This window comes from Clarias gariepinus, chromosome 28 (assembly GCF_024256425.1).
Source record: "Clarias gariepinus isolate MV-2021 ecotype Netherlands chromosome 28, CGAR_prim_01v2, whole genome shotgun sequence".
Taxonomy (NCBI): domain Eukaryota; kingdom Metazoa; phylum Chordata; class Actinopteri; order Siluriformes; family Clariidae; genus Clarias; species Clarias gariepinus.
In genome coordinates, this window is record NC_071127.1 from 16,896,705 (window position 1) to 16,912,530 (window position 15,826).

The window sequence follows — 15,826 nt, forward strand, 5'->3', positions numbered from 1 at the left end:
TAGAGTAGGTGTTAGACTTAACAGGAGGAGACAAAATAACTTTTTTTTTCTGAATATAAAGACTCCAGGCTTGTCTTTACAAGATAATATCAGCAGTCACTCATTCACTCACCTTTTATGCTGTTTTATCGGTACACCCTGGATCGGGTGCCAATCCATTGCATGGCACACACATATTCTGTACACACTCTCACATGCTCATTCACACACTACAGGCCTTTTGGGAATGCCCTTCAGCCTAATCTGCATGTTTTTAGACTGTGGAAACAAAAACGGATCCAAGGCGGGAATCGAACCCAGACCCTGAAGGTTCAAGGCGACACTAATTCACAAAAAAATATATAATACACTACAGTCATGTTTAAAAAGTAGTGTCCTCTTTTATAACTCTAGGTGTTTTTAGCCATAAAATAAAATGAAATCATCTGATCATCTTGGGTCTTCCTTAGACAAACAACAACATTAAACCTTTTTTTATGCTGTTATTTATTTCACAAAAATGGAAAACAGAGGAAAAAAAACAGTGGGCAATACAAAAAACCCTTACTGCTTCCACAGCATTTAGGAGGGTAAGTTTTAAACAGGTTAGCACTGATGCCTTGCACCTCTAGGGTCCGGGTTCGATTCCCATCTCGGGTCTGTGTGCATGGAGTTTGCATGCTCTCTCCATGTTTGGTGGGTTTCGTCCGGGTGCTCGGGTTTCCTCCCAAAGTCCAAAGACATGCGGATTAGGCTAATAGTGTGTGAATGAGCAGTATAAGTAAGTGTGTGCACTGTGATGGACTGGCACCCCATTCAGATGTACCCCACCTTGTGCCCTAAGTCTCCTAAAAGGTGGTCATCAGCTCATGATTATTCCAGACTGGAGCATTGAGTGGTGTCTTAACATAATGCCAAGAGGTAAGACATAAGCAATAGTCTTAGAGCAAGCAACTGTTGCTGCAAATAAATCTGGAAAGGTGTATAAAACCTGTTCCAAACAATTCAACGTTCTGCAGTGAGAAAGATTCTTCACAAGTGGAAAGCATTCAAGACAGTTGCCAATCTCTTCAGGAGTTACATGAGTCAGAAATGGGCTCATACCCATTTCTCTGGGATGTTTAAAATCATTGCCAGGCAATCTACTTGCTCCCGACTCAGTGACTGATATTTTATTGTTACTTTTGCCTTCTCATCCTTTTCTGCCTTTGCCTCTTTAATCACCATCTGGTTTACCCCAATGGCTCCAGGATCTATGCCAGGGTCGTTTGAATCATCGTTGGAGGATGATAAATCTGAGAACCATGTGGTTGACTTTTTGTTAAGCTTTTCATGCAATGGATTCAGCTTCTTTAAGTTAGCAAATGATGGTTCTTGGCTTGAAGAGGGATTATGCAGCACCAAGTCTATCCAGGTTAGTGGCCAAATTACAGTATGGCCACTGCCTGAACACCTGCAACACTTCTTTAAAGGTTTTAACTTTAATGCAAAACAAAAAATCAATGTAGTCTATTTCACCATTTGTCCTAGCTGCCTTTTAAAGGCTAAGATTATTAGCAAAAGGCATGGATGCTTTACAATCTGGCTAAGAAGACTTTCCAGCACCTTTACGCTCATGATTGCTTGTTGCCATAAAGTATAAAATTGTGCTAACTTATTCTAAGATCGTTTAATTATCAGTTGAAGTCTTATCATACAGTACCATCGAATAGGTTCTGTCAACTTGCAGGTTCTCTAAGATTAACTACTTGATTAGACAAGCTAACACATCTTTGTCTGGACTACTGGAACATGGGCATTGGATCAGATCAAGTAGTATATACACTCACCTAAATGATAATTAGGAACACCTGTTCAATTTCTCATTATGCATTTATCTAATCAACCAATCACATGGCAGTTGCTTCAATGCATTTAGGGGTGTGGTCCTGGTCAAGACAACCTCCTGAACTCAAAACTGAATGTCAGAATGGGAAAGAAAGGTGATTTAAGCAATTTTAAGTGTGGCATGGTTGTTGGTGCCAGACGGGCCGGTCTGAGTATTTCACAATCTGCTCAGTTACTGGGATTTTCACGCACAACACAAAGAATGGTGTAAAAAGGGAAAAACATCCAGTATGCGGCAGTCCTGTGGGCGAAAATGCCTTGTTGATGCTAGAGGTCAGAGGAGAATGGGCCGACTGATTCAAGCTGATAGAAGAGCAACTTTGACTGAAATAACCACTCGTTACAACCGAGGTATGCAGCAAAGCATTTGTGAAGCCACAACACGCACAACCTTGAGGCGGATGGGCTACAACAGCAGAAGACCCCACCAGGTACCACTCATCTCCACTACAAATAGGAAAAAGAGGCTACGATTTGGTTGCCTGGTCTGATGAGTCTCGATTTCTGTTGAGACATTCAAATGGTAGAGACAGAATTTGGCGTAAACAGAATGAGAACATGGATCCATCATGCCTTGTTACCACTGTGCAGGCTGCTGGTGGTGGTGTAATGGTGTGGGGGATGTTTTCTTGGCACACTTTAGGCCCCTTAGGGCCAATTGGGCATCGTTTAAATGCCAGGGGCTACCTGAGCATTGTTTCTGACCATGTCCATCCCTTTATGACCACCATGTACCCATCCTCTGATGGCTACTTCAAGCAGGATAATGCACCATGCCACAAAGCTCGAATCATTTCAAATTGGTTTCTTGAACATGACAATGAGTTCACTGTACTAAAATGGCCCCCACAGTCACCAGATCTCAACCCAATAGAGCATCTTTGGGATGTGGTGGAACGGGAGCTTCGTGCCCTGGATGTGCATCCCACAAATCTCCATCAACTGCAAGATGCTATCCTATCAATATGGGCCAACATTTCTAAAGAATGCTTTCAGCACCTTGTTAAATCAATGACACATAGAATTAAGGCAGTTCTTAAGGCGAAAGGGGGTCAAACACCGTATTAGTATGGTGTTCTTAATAATCCTTTAGGTGAGTTTATACAGGTCCTAGATTTGATTTCTGCCTCGGGTATTAACAGGTGTCTGAAATAATTACAGAATAACTGAATGACTGAAGTATCAGGACACCAAGATCAAGGTTATAATCAAAACAGATGGTTTATTGCATGCATGAAGAAAGCCTGGGCATTCCAGAGCCTAAATGAAAATACTGAAAACAACTGGCTCATTGTGCACATGCAAGAGAATGTGTGCTAGATCATATAGATAAGGCTAAGAAAACTGGGAAAGCATCAGCAAGGACAGAAAATCAAGACCCAAGAAGCAGGTGTGTGTTATGCATGAACAAAGACTCTTACAGAAATCTCATTAAATGAAGTTGATCTTATATAAATAAATGATCTATTTACAAATAATCATAAAAAACTCCATAGTATCTTACAGTTTATAGTGTCTACAGTATATACAGTAAAACATACATACTGTACTAGTATATCTGTGCAACATAACGTATTAAAACAAATGAAATTTTAATGCATGGCTGTAAACTCTAGAACATTGCTGGTCTTGGATGTTGTTCATTTTTTTTAGGTTGTTTAGTTTAGGAAGTTTTTTTTTTTTTTACCATTATTTAATTATTTCATTTATTTTGGCTGGTCTTACATAGCTCAGGTGTTTGGTGTCTGAATGACTCAGTTTAAAAAAAGAAAAAAAGAAAAAGGCAATCATTGGAATGAGTCCCATGAGTCTGCTGATGACCCTGGAGCTGTAAAGTGGCAACACTTCCTTCTCAATGATGGGATGCCTGTGAGGAAGGCAGAAATGAATCCATTTTACAAGCTAAAAAAAAAAAAAGTAAAGAATAAAGCATTTGAACCAATGTGAACAGATGGAAGCTGGATAATTCAGACAGATGTCTTCGAAATAGTTCACTTAATTGTGTGATTAAACCTCTTGAGAAGAACCGTGGAATTTCTTGGAAATGCAAATATTGTAAGAGTCAAGTTTACTCTTGTAATGTTATTGTAAACATTAATAATTAATAAGTATAAGTGTAGTAAGATGGGCAACCAGTGGTGAGAACAAGTGATTAAAAATTATTTCATCAAGCTGGCTTACGCTATTTGCTAGTAAATTGAATGTATACCTGTTTTCTAACTAGATTACAGCCACCAAGGTATATTATAAAAATATAAATTCTATTGTAAAATAAATTTGAACCAATAATTACAGCACTTAAAACATTTTTTGTCTCTTTGTTGCTATGATATAAATGCACAAAACAAAAATGTTTTCAAAAAATCTGATAATATGCAGTTTTTTTCTGTATTTGTGTAAAATTTGTATAAAAATCATCTTATCATAGACAAATACAACCCCAGACCAACAACATATACGATTTTTCATAATGTCATTATTTATTTAACAAAAATGAAGCCAAAAAGCAAAAAACAACAACAACAACAAAAAAAAAAACCATGGACAAGACTAAGTACCACCTTATTGCTTTTACAGGAGGGTTAAGAGGGTAAGTTGCATCCAGGTGCTGCTCATCTTTAACCCTTGATTAATTGATCAGTAGCAGGTTGTGATTGTGCAGGTTCGCAATTAGATGTGTGTGTACAGTATACAATGCCAAGAGGGAAAGACAACAGACTTAGAAAAGCAATCGTTGCTGCACATCATTCAGAAAAAGGTTAGACAACCACTTTCAAACAGTTTGGAGTTCAACGATCTCCAGTAGGAAAGATTCTTCACAAGTGGAAAATCATTCAAAACATCATCTCAGGAGTGAACATCCCAGCAGATTCACACTAGGATCAGACCATGCAATGCTCAGAGAAATACAAAAATATATGAACAACAACAACAAAAAAGAGAGAACCTATAAACCTCACTGAGCAAGTTAAATGTTAAAGTCCTGACAGCACAACAAGTACAGTCTGTTCGGAAGGGTTTCCAGGAGAAAGCCTCTTCTGATGGGAACAAAGTGGAGTTGTTTGGCCCTAATGCCCAGAACTACAGTATTTTAGGAGAAACGCCCCATACCCACTGTCAAGCACGGCAGCAGAGGGATGATGATTTGGACTTGTATTGAAGGCCACAGCACTTGGGCACCTTGAAGTCATCGAGTCGATCATGAACTCCTCTTTATACCCGAGTATTCTAGAGGCAAATGTGAGGCCATCTGTGCGACAGCTAAAGCTCGGTCAAAATTGGGTCATGCAACAGAATACTGATCTGAGCCACACCAGTTAATCTACATCAGAATGTCTTAAAAAAATAAAAGAATCAAGGATTTGGAGTGGCCTAGTCAAAGTCCATACCCTAGCCCAAGTGAACTGCTGTGGTGGGACTTTTTTTTTAGGACCAGCTATGATCAAATGATTTTTATGATGTTTTTATACATACTATAAGACTGATAACTAATTTAAACTATACCTGTATGGGAGTCGATCTGTAAAGTCTACAGTATGTGCCAGGAAGTGTTTCTTTCTTTTTTTTTTTTTTTTTTTGTAGTGTCTAAAAACAGACATGGTCTTTCCACTTTTTTGATCTTGATATTTGTATGCAAGATGCCTCCTGCTTAGTCTCAACTTCCTTTTTCACTTCTTCCACAGCTTAGACATCAGTAATTTAAGTTTACTGTGCCGGACATGATGCACATATTATTTGTGGTGGAAATATTTTCTGTTTGTTTTTTTTACGTCCCTTCCTCTCAAAACTTTTTTTTTTTGACTCGACAGAGTGTGCCAAAGATCTCCATCCACATCTTAGTATAAGAATTGCTTTAATACATTCTTAAGGCTAAAGGATACTTCAAGGCATTCCTAAAGGGTATTTACAGTAAAGGGAAACATAAAAGTAATGTAAATTTACTATTTACTATGAAATAAAATTTTGGATGCGATTTTGGTAGCACTACCCCCCACCCCCCTATAATTTCTGGACCACCCCATACTTTGAACAAAAACTCTTCTCAATTATTCTTTTTTTTAATTACAGTGTGATGTTGGAAGGCATACACTCCATGAAGCATTGCTGCAAAGGTTTCTGCATTGATGTCCTCAAGCGGCTGGCCAAAATTGTGGGTTTCACCTATGACCTCTACCTGGTGACAAATGGCAGGCATGGGAAGAACATAGACGGACAGTGGAACGGGATGGTTGGTGAGGTAAGGGCCTTTTTATTAGAATCTTTTTGAGGGTGAATAATTAGACTACTTGGGGTGTCTATACAGTGGAATTTTTACCTTAAGAATTGGAATTGGCAGCACAGTGGTGTAGTGGTTAGCCTTGCATCTCTAGGGACAGGCCAGGCTCTGTTCCGGTCTCTGTGTGCATAGAGTTTGCATGCAACCGGGGTACCCGTGCTCCCTGGGTACCCCGGTTTCCTCCCACAGTCCAAAAACCTCCAGATTGGGCTAATTGCTGCTCCCAAATTGCTCGTAGTGTGTGTGTGCCCTGCGATGGATTGGCACCCTGACCAGGGTGTACCTCGCTTTATGCCCTAAGTCTCCTGGGATAGGCTCCAGGCCCCCTGCAACTCTGAATACAAGATAAAGCGGTATAGACGATGAGTGAGTGAGTAAGTAGTACCACACTGTTGTCACCCATAAAAGAAGTTAATTGCCACATACAGTAACGACCTCCATTAATTGCCACAAAACCCGTGTAGAAATTTGCTTTGCTTCAGCATAGAAGGCCTTTTTAGCATACGAACAAATAAACCGAACCGAACGCCGGTAAATTGCACGTACATCTGGGAGTCGTTCAACACTCTTTTGCGAGTTTATGAAGCTTACGAATGGTTTTCAGTTTTTAGCGAAAGCTGTTTCGAAATAGTCAACCCAAGATACAAAAGTTGCCTTCAGCATGTGTTCAAAAGCTACATGATTTTTTTTTTCGCTTGTTTTTTATTGGTAAAACTTGATTGGCTAGATTATCCGCTTTTACATTATTTCTTATGGGAAATTTTGTATTGCAATATGAACTTTCGCAACTTTAACAACTTGCCTCCAGAATGAATTAAATTTGTATGCCAAAGGTTCCACTGTACAGGCAAGGGACTACAAAAGGTCAAATCAAGTTTACAGTAAAGTTTGGCAAACAACTTTTTCAAAGGGGCCTTTCACACTATGGACCTTGGCATGGATCCCATTAAACGTACCCCAAAGTTTGGAAACATTTTTGAAATATGAGCACCAATGTGCTTATATTACAAGGCAAGAGATCAGCGTACTGTGCATGAATCCACTTAAAAAGGTGGTTTAAAGCATGGTACAGCATACTGAATATACACTACTCACAATAAGTTAGGGATAATGTTATGTACATGAGTGCTTTTCCTATTTGCTCTGAATTTGAATGAAATAAGGAAAAACGTTGCCTTTGATATTACTAATAATGTATGAGAAAAAACACAATTTTCATTAGTTTAATATTTATTACCCCCAAAATTTAGACAATAACAGGGATAGCCCCAAATAACAAAAATTGACAATGTCAGTAGCGGGTTCCACTCTTCCACAAGTGCTACACGCAGTTTTGCCAGGTCACGTGGGGATGGGGTACGATCATCCAGTCACTGCTTCAACTGGTCCCAGACGTGCTCTATGGGGTTCAGGTAAGGGGACATTGATGGCCATACCATATGAGGCACTTTAACTTCCTGAAGTCGAGCTGTGACAATTCTGCCACGATGTGGTGGAGCATTATCATCCATGAACAGAAAGTTAGGGGTGTGCTGGCGGAATTGGGGGATGACGATGGGTTCTCTGAGGTAAGAACGTGCAGTGACTGAGGCATGTACAATACCCAGACTGCCCAGACTGTTGCACCTCCTCCACCAAACCCTGGGGACTATGTTGACCTCTGCGTATCGCTCACCTCGCCTTCTCCAGTAACGCTGACGACACTCATCGATGAAGAGGACGGTAGACCACTGCTGCATTGTCCAGGTCACATGGTCTTGTGCCCAGTGCAAACGTTCACGGCGGTGTCTTGGTGTCAGTGGAGTCACCTGCAATGGTCGTCTGGCATTCAAGCCAAAGTGGTGGAGTCGGTTGCGAATGGTTTGTCTGGAAAGGGTATTTACAGTAAAGGGAAATGTAAAAGTAATATCGATTGCGTCAGTTTCCTCTGATATCTCTGTGAGTGTTCTGTGAGCACTCATCAGTTTCATCCCCTGAGCTATACAGCCTAAGTAGGAAGGCAGGCAAGAGGGTTGCCTATGAGATTTTCCCCAAAATATCAATAAAATCAGGCAAAGCAAAAAGGTTGTCCTTTTTGTACTCTTCTTCTCTTTGTGTTTGTTAGTGGTTCCACCAAGTTGTCCAAGCGAGTGTAAATACGCAAGTGTACTCAATTACAGTACAGCATTAATAATGTGAAAGCTGGCAAGCGGGGCGGTGGGCTGGGGGAGCGATCGTATCCGGACATGATAGGAAGCAATCGTGCCAACTGTGAAAGCAGAGCTAAGACACGTGCCAGGGATCCGTATGCCAGCAACAGCCAGTGTAACAAAAACATGAACAGCTCAATGCACACCATAGTCAGACGGATATCCAATTCAGTACTGAGTACAGCGCAGCATGGGAAATACTAACCATTTACACTAAACTAATAATGAACAGTAAGGATTACCCTTTTTTTTTCAATACTGGTGGAAAGTATTCAGGTTTTGACAGTATATGAAAAAAAGATAAATAAAGCATAAGACTCGGAAATTAGCTGGAGCATTTTACATTAAACACAACTAACCATACATTAAAGTGATTTAAAATTGAATGGGAGGGAGGTGTGAAGTGGCGAGTCCAGCATCTTCGTTAGCAGTTTATTCTTTTCCAGATTATTCATAGAACTGGATGATCTACAGTACGCAGACATGTTAGGGTGAGTCATGCAGATAGGTGATTTATTTCATTATAATATATATAATATAATATATTTTTGTAGTTGGTATATTTAAGAGGGCGGTAATGAGGTTTTGGATGATGTACAGTACAGTAAAGTACACACCTCCTTTTTAGCTGCTTGAACATCCTTTTCCAAGGTCCCTGGGCTCCGTTGCATGCCCTATGCTGTTTTTTTTTTTTTATTCTTTTCGAAAATTAAGAATAAGTCAAAATCTTCACATTTTTCAGATGCTTCTTCAACGGTATCTGTTTTATTCCCTTCATCAGGTATAATCTCACATTCATCATAAACAGCGCAATCTTCAAGCTTTACAAGTGCTGTGCTGATTCATAATGTGTCGATTGTATTGCCGATTGTATTGCTTACCAGGTGGTCTCCAAACGAGCAGACATGGCAATTGGCTCACTAACCATCAATGAAGAGAGGTCAGAAGTGGTCGAATTCTCCGTTCCCTTTGTAGAGACTGGCATCAGCGTTATGGTCTCTCGGAGCAACGGCACCGTCTCTCCATCTGCTTTCTTGGGTGAGTCATTGTGATCTCGGGTTCTGTTACAGCGCCTTCTCAAATGTAGAGCTAAATACAGATTAGTACACATATAAGTACACATTTGATTTTCTATCCACAAAATTTCACACATATTTGTGATGTGTGGACATTACCCACACCATAATCCCCCTCTTTATCTCACAGTGTTTGCAATCTACCTTGTTACAGTAATGCTTCTGTGCATCACAGACACGCTGTCTTTACTTACATTTTGTCATTTTAATGGGAGTTATATGTTTTAATTCTGATTATTTGCTGTTAAACAAGATCCTTTTGAACTAGCACTTAAAAAAAAATCTGGCAACCCTGTCATTAACCTTGTGCTAGTCCTACAGTGAAAACATTTGAATGAGTGAGAGCATGAGTCAGGGTAGATCTTTTCCCTATGGATCTTCATTAGTGCATGTTGCAGTTCTCATATGTGACCACTAGGTGCAATTATTGTAAAACTGAAATAATAAACGCCCCTGGATAACTTGTCAATCCATCGACGGGCACACACATACACACACTCGTCTATTTGTTTATTCACACACTACGGTCAATTTAAGAACACCCGTTAAAATATTCTGCATGCCTTTGCACTGTGGAGGAAACCTTCCTGGAGAAAACCCACCAAGCACAGGGAGTCGAACCCAGACACTGGACAGTGCCAACCACTAAGCCACCATTCTGCTCAGTAAGAGTTCAAAACAGAACTAACTCACTATGCCTTAGCGTGAGCTCAATAGACTTTTACTACTGTAACTCTATTAGAGTTTTATAAGTTTAAGCATAATTAGGATATTCATGCAGAAGCATAGAAAATCATTATGCATGTCTGTGGAGTTCTATAAAACTGAATAAAAATTCTATAAAACACGCATCTTAAAGTACAGTAGATGTTCCCCAGTGTCATATTGCATGTCTATAGAAATTTACATAACTTATGCAAAAACATCAAAAACAGGAGTCCTACTGAAGGTCTAGAGAGTTTAAGAAAAATTCTGCAAGGCAACAATGCTAACCTCAGTTCTATTAAGTCACCATGCTGTCTCCACAATGGATCTGTTGCTACCAAAAGGCAATGAAGTTACAAAATCTAAAAAAAAAAAAATCACACCAATTTCTCAAATTTACTATGCTGAAAATTAATAATGCTTCAGCATGCAATATAAATTGTATTGAAACATTAATGCAGTAACTCCCCTACATATAAGCAAGTTCCGTTTATAGAGCTTGCTCATAAGTCCAATTTGTTTGTACAGTAAGTGCAAAAAACAGTTTCTAGGTACTAGGATACTAACACAATTGTCTATACACAGTATAAAACTGTAGATGATTTTGTTCTTGTTCTTTAGAATCGTGTAGATACTTGAACAATTCATACTAAAAAAACAAACGTCTGCCATCTTTTTACCTCGCTCCACCATTCTCTCTATTATTTTCACTTTAGTCTCCACTGTTATTGCTTGCCGCATCTTAGCAGTACCAACTTCATCGCCACTCCTTTTACGCTTGCTTCCGGATATCATGGGATACACGCTGCACGTGCATGACAATGTATGCCGGACATGTGATCTAACTTCTGCGGTTGAATATGCGCAAATGCATGTTAGTATCTTCGAAAGTTCGTAACTTGAATGTTTGTATGTAGGGGACTTACTGTAATGAAAAAAATCTGTTTATATCTTAAATAGCGATTTTTTTTTTTACTATTATTGGTCATTCAAAATAGGTAATTATTGTTTCATCAGGGTTTAAAATTAGAATGTTGTTGAACACTTGATTTAATGTAAATGGTGGTGTCCTCTATGAACAAGTCAGCCACAGAATGTCATCCAGATGTGCAGCATGGGGGGGGGATCTGTCCGAACAAGCTAAAAAGTGAGGCTGACAAAACAGGCTGTTTTCAACCAAGGGAGTCTCAATATCACTTACTGAAATCTAGTGCCAAATCAAAGCAAGCAATGACCGAGCAACGTGTGGAATTAAATAAGCATAAAATTTTGATGTTGAAGTTACAAAAAAATAAAATAAATAAATTAAATCATGTCTGCCTTTGGCACAAGTACGATTGAGCTTGACCAGGCATTGTGGTACTCCTCGAGTACCCCCATATGGAGCACAGCCCTGGAGCTCATCATGATTCACCTGCTATGTTCAGGCAATCAGTATAGATGAGTCCTCACAACCACTCAAGCAGAAGTCTCTATTGACTTTCTCTGTGCACTTTCTGTGACCAGCCGAAAGGGGAAACCACAAAGGAAAACAACTTTGATCTTTGGGTCAGGGTGCAGTGATTTCCGCAGGAGAGAGGATTGAACCTCATTATTTAAGATTCAGCTTTTGGTCCTATAGCTGGTTCCTCTTGGGAAATCATCACCAAAGCCACAGGGACAGTTTATCTTCATCGGATTTGGAGATTTTGTGACTTATCTGCAAAGCGTTACCTCTATCTGTTCGCCTTACCTCATAATCAGTGCCTCTGACTTACTGTAAAGAGGCCTTAACAGGAAGGATCGTCGTTCCTGGGCTCGCCGCAATGTATTTGATTTAAATCAATCATGATTTAACACAATTCCTTATAAGTAGTACTTTTAGAATCTCTTTTAGCATACAGTACTAATCTGCTAGGTAACCTTGGCCTTTTAAAATTTTATATTGCTAAATAGGTTAAAATCGAGGACACCATTGTGAAATAACACGTTTATAGCCACAGGCAGTGTATCTGTTGTCACAAAAAAAGCCAATGAAATCAGCATAATAAGCATAATCTCAGAAGAATGACCATAGCAGATTTTTATTTCTGCTTCTGCATGCAATACAAATTATACTTGGGCCAGTTGTAGAGGGTACAATGGTACTTTTGAGTTGGATGGAGGGCTCACCACCTGACATTTACAGGATGTCCCAAAATATATATAGATGGTTTGGGCTGCTAGTAGTATTCGGATGGTTAAAGCCAACCTACAGTATATTTCATGCTTTTTCCACCAGAATAAATAAAATGCCAGACACCAGCAGTTATTCATGAATATCCCTATACACATCCCCTACAGATCTTCACCCAATGTCATGTCCCTTAGTAACACGTCGCCTGTGGCAGGCATCCTGTAGATACCACGCAAACAGAAATAGTTGGCAGTCCTTGCTGAGGTCAGGGTGCAGAACCTCCGCCACCACTGTTGAAGGTGTTTGGCCGATCTCCTGGTTGAAGTCTTACCACACTTAATAGGCAGTATCTGCTAGGCAGATCAAAATATTGATCCTGACAGAGCAATTACCAGACCAAATAATCATGATTTGTTAAAAAATACCCAATAATTTGTTTGGGATGAAGTGTTCTTCACAGCCCACAGGCATTGACGAAGACCAGGTTCTCCGTTGTGGAGATGGACGTGGCCAGAGTTAGTAAGCAGCATTAATCTCTTTTGTTACCATGACGCCCTCAAAGCTACATGCTACATCCTCATATTCATATCAGACAAGAACTTTTTGAACTTATGTGAAGCAATTTGCAAATAAAAAAAAGAATGGCAGTTGGCTTGCAAGGCATCCCTCCAGAGAATTCAGCTTATAGTAGCTTCCAGAGACTTGAGATTTGAAGTATTCTTTATGTAGGCTTTTTGTGTGTGTGTTTGAGAATGATAGAAAAATATGTAAAGTGTGATGTAAAGTGTGATAGCACCAGAATACCTCAAGAAGTTACCCACGCTCCAGAGACTTGAACTAGAAACAGATCTAAATGTTGGATTCAAAGCAGTCATACTGTAGTTATAAGTTTAAACCTGCTACAGAATGAACTCGATTAATAAAGTAATCATGCAGTCTTTAATGTTAGCCCTGAATGTAAGAGGTGTAGGAGCCTCTGACATGAATCTGGGATAGACAAGCAAATCACCCTGTCTAGTCTAGTGCTAGTCTATAAAATTATTTGCACATCCTTTAAGGAAAAAAACTTTTTTATTACACCATTATGCACTCAGACCTATCAACTGGAAATTGCAAGTTCAAATCCAGGGTGATGCTGTAGTCTCTCGCACCCAGGGGCCTGGAGGGAGCCGAGTATTCTCAGAGGGATGGCATGGGCAATCTTACATCGATCACGGCTCTACAGCTAATCACGGGAGATCACGCAAGCGGAAGGAACAGATAGCACTGTGCTCTGAGTGTGTTACGCCGCTCTCAAGGGTGCATGAGCTTGTAGTTCGAAAAAAGATGTGTTTGGTGGCATCATGTGGCCCGGAGGACGTGATCATCTTCGGCCCTCCCTGACCGGTAGTTGTAGCCCTGTTTAGGAAATGCGGGTGGGAATTTAATACATCGGGGGGAATAAATCTCAAACTCTCCCACTGAAGAGAAAATACAGACCGTTTTTGTACTGTATGTACACCGGCCGGCCAAAAAACAGGCCAAATTACTGGACACTTGTTAGTGAGACTCATCAGAAAAAAGACTAAAGTTTGCTGTAGAAGACATAAAGATTGGACTAGAAGAAAGGGGTCATGTGGTCTGATGAATGGATTATAGTTTTGACCCCATACCTGAGCGATGGTTGCGTCAGGGCAAGAAGGAAAGTACATGATGCCATGCACCCTTCATGCATAGTGACCACGGTACTGTGTTACGATCTGGGGTTGCTTCTGTAGGTCAGGTCTAGCCTCAGCAACGTTATGTGGCAATGAAATGAAGTTGAATGTATTGAATGACCATCCGTTGAGTTTTTTTCTTCCCTAATGGAACAGGCACATTCCAGGACTCAAATAAAAAATGTGGCATGATTTTTACACCTGAATTGGCCACCGCTAAATGCGTTCGAATTCTTAGCGTGTAAGACTTATGTGGTCAGGTACTGAGATCTGAAACAAGTAAGAAATGCATAAGCCTGAACACCCCACTTCTTACAGCACTGGTGACTCATGGCTGGCTCAGAATACTTTGTGCTGGGTGTCAATCCTTCCCTTTAACAGTTGCAAAGAAATTCACTTATATGACAAATAATCTGCACTTTAGCTGTCCACATTGGCAGACATCTGCCTGATGGCGTATAGATTGGTTCACGTAATGCATGCCTTCTGTGCAGGTTGCTTTATTACTTCCCTCTACAAACCCATAGCAGAAAAAAATATTACTGATGATTTTCAGTAATATTCTGGTAATAACTGATCATTTTCGGCCTATATATGGAAGACAGTATCAGGTGTTCTAATACTGTACGTATCATACTTTAGTATGTGTGTAAAAATACTCCTTATAATAATTCACTTTACAATAGCCCGAGATCATTGTTCTAACGTATTGACACGCTTAAGGTGGAAAAGGTTTTATAAGTCGTTATCTGTACACTTATCTAAACTAATGAGCTGACAGACAAATAACAAAGGGAAAACCTAAATTAATGAGGGTAGATACCTCGAGGCAGATGTACAACATGATACAATGAATCAGCTAACATAATACCATGCTCTGTGCCATGTTTAAAAATGCTGAACAGGACGAGGTGACCTTTATTCTGAAACAATTTGGTGAGGAAAAGAAAAGTGACTTTGAAAGAAGCGTCAGTCACAAAGATAGGCTAGTATTTCAATAGGACCAGTAACTAAAATGATTATTGTTCACAATTTTCTGGTTGGATAATTCAATAATAAAAATAACTTTGATGTGAGCACCACGGTGCCGTTCTGGTTAGCACTGTGGACATAAAGGGTCAAGGGTTCGATTTCTGTCTTGAGTCTGTGCATGTGGAGTTTGTTCTCCCTGTGATAGATTGACACCCTGTCCACGGTCTACCGCCTCGTGCTGAAAGTCTCCTGAGATAAGCAACATGCCCCTGCGATCCTGTACTGGGAAAGTGATAGGGTATACTATAGAAGATTCATGAATGAACTTTATTAAAAGCGCAGCGGCACACAACTGTGCCAAGTTGTGTGCGGATCGGATGATCAGCTGCGGCAACCCCAAGACAATTGCAGCCGAAGACTAACAACATATATATTCAATATATACTGTATATAAACAGTATTTCTATATGCAGGAAATGCATATATCTCTATACAGACTGATAGATAAATAGTTTTCTGCATTAGTCTCAGAAAGGCTCATGCATCACTTATGCCGATATTAAATTTATGTAGGAAGCAACCTTCAAAAGTTTTAAAAGGCTTCATGCACATAAACAAACTGTTTACAACTCGCCAACGCGCTGAGAAGCGGAGCCGCCAGACTAGCCGTTAGCATCTGGAGAATCTTGACTCCCAGGCACTGACACTTACCAACACTCAGACTAAACACACTCTAATACATACTTAGGCTGCTGTCTCGTCATTTTGAAGTCAGACCGAGAGACTGGGTGTTTTCCTCTGAGATGCTCGTTGCTGTGCGTGTGTGTGTGTGTGTGCATGCTGTGGTGTGCTATTTCACTTTGACACAGTGTGCACAGCACCATTTTTAG

General features: G+C 40.0%; 1 protein-coding gene across 1 annotated transcript in view; it reads left to right on the forward strand.

The window, feature by feature from the left end:
- Positions 1–15,826, forward strand: part of grin2da (glutamate receptor, ionotropic, N-methyl D-aspartate 2D, a) — a 148,784-nt gene that overhangs the window by 110,795 nt on the left and 22,163 nt on the right. The window contains exons 8-9 of the mRNA XM_053489590.1: positions 5,935–6,103; positions 9,216–9,369. Of these exons, the coding sequence (XP_053345565.1) occupies positions 5,935–6,103; positions 9,216–9,369 (323 nt within the window). The remainder of the gene's footprint in view (positions 1–5,934; positions 6,104–9,215; positions 9,370–15,826) is intronic.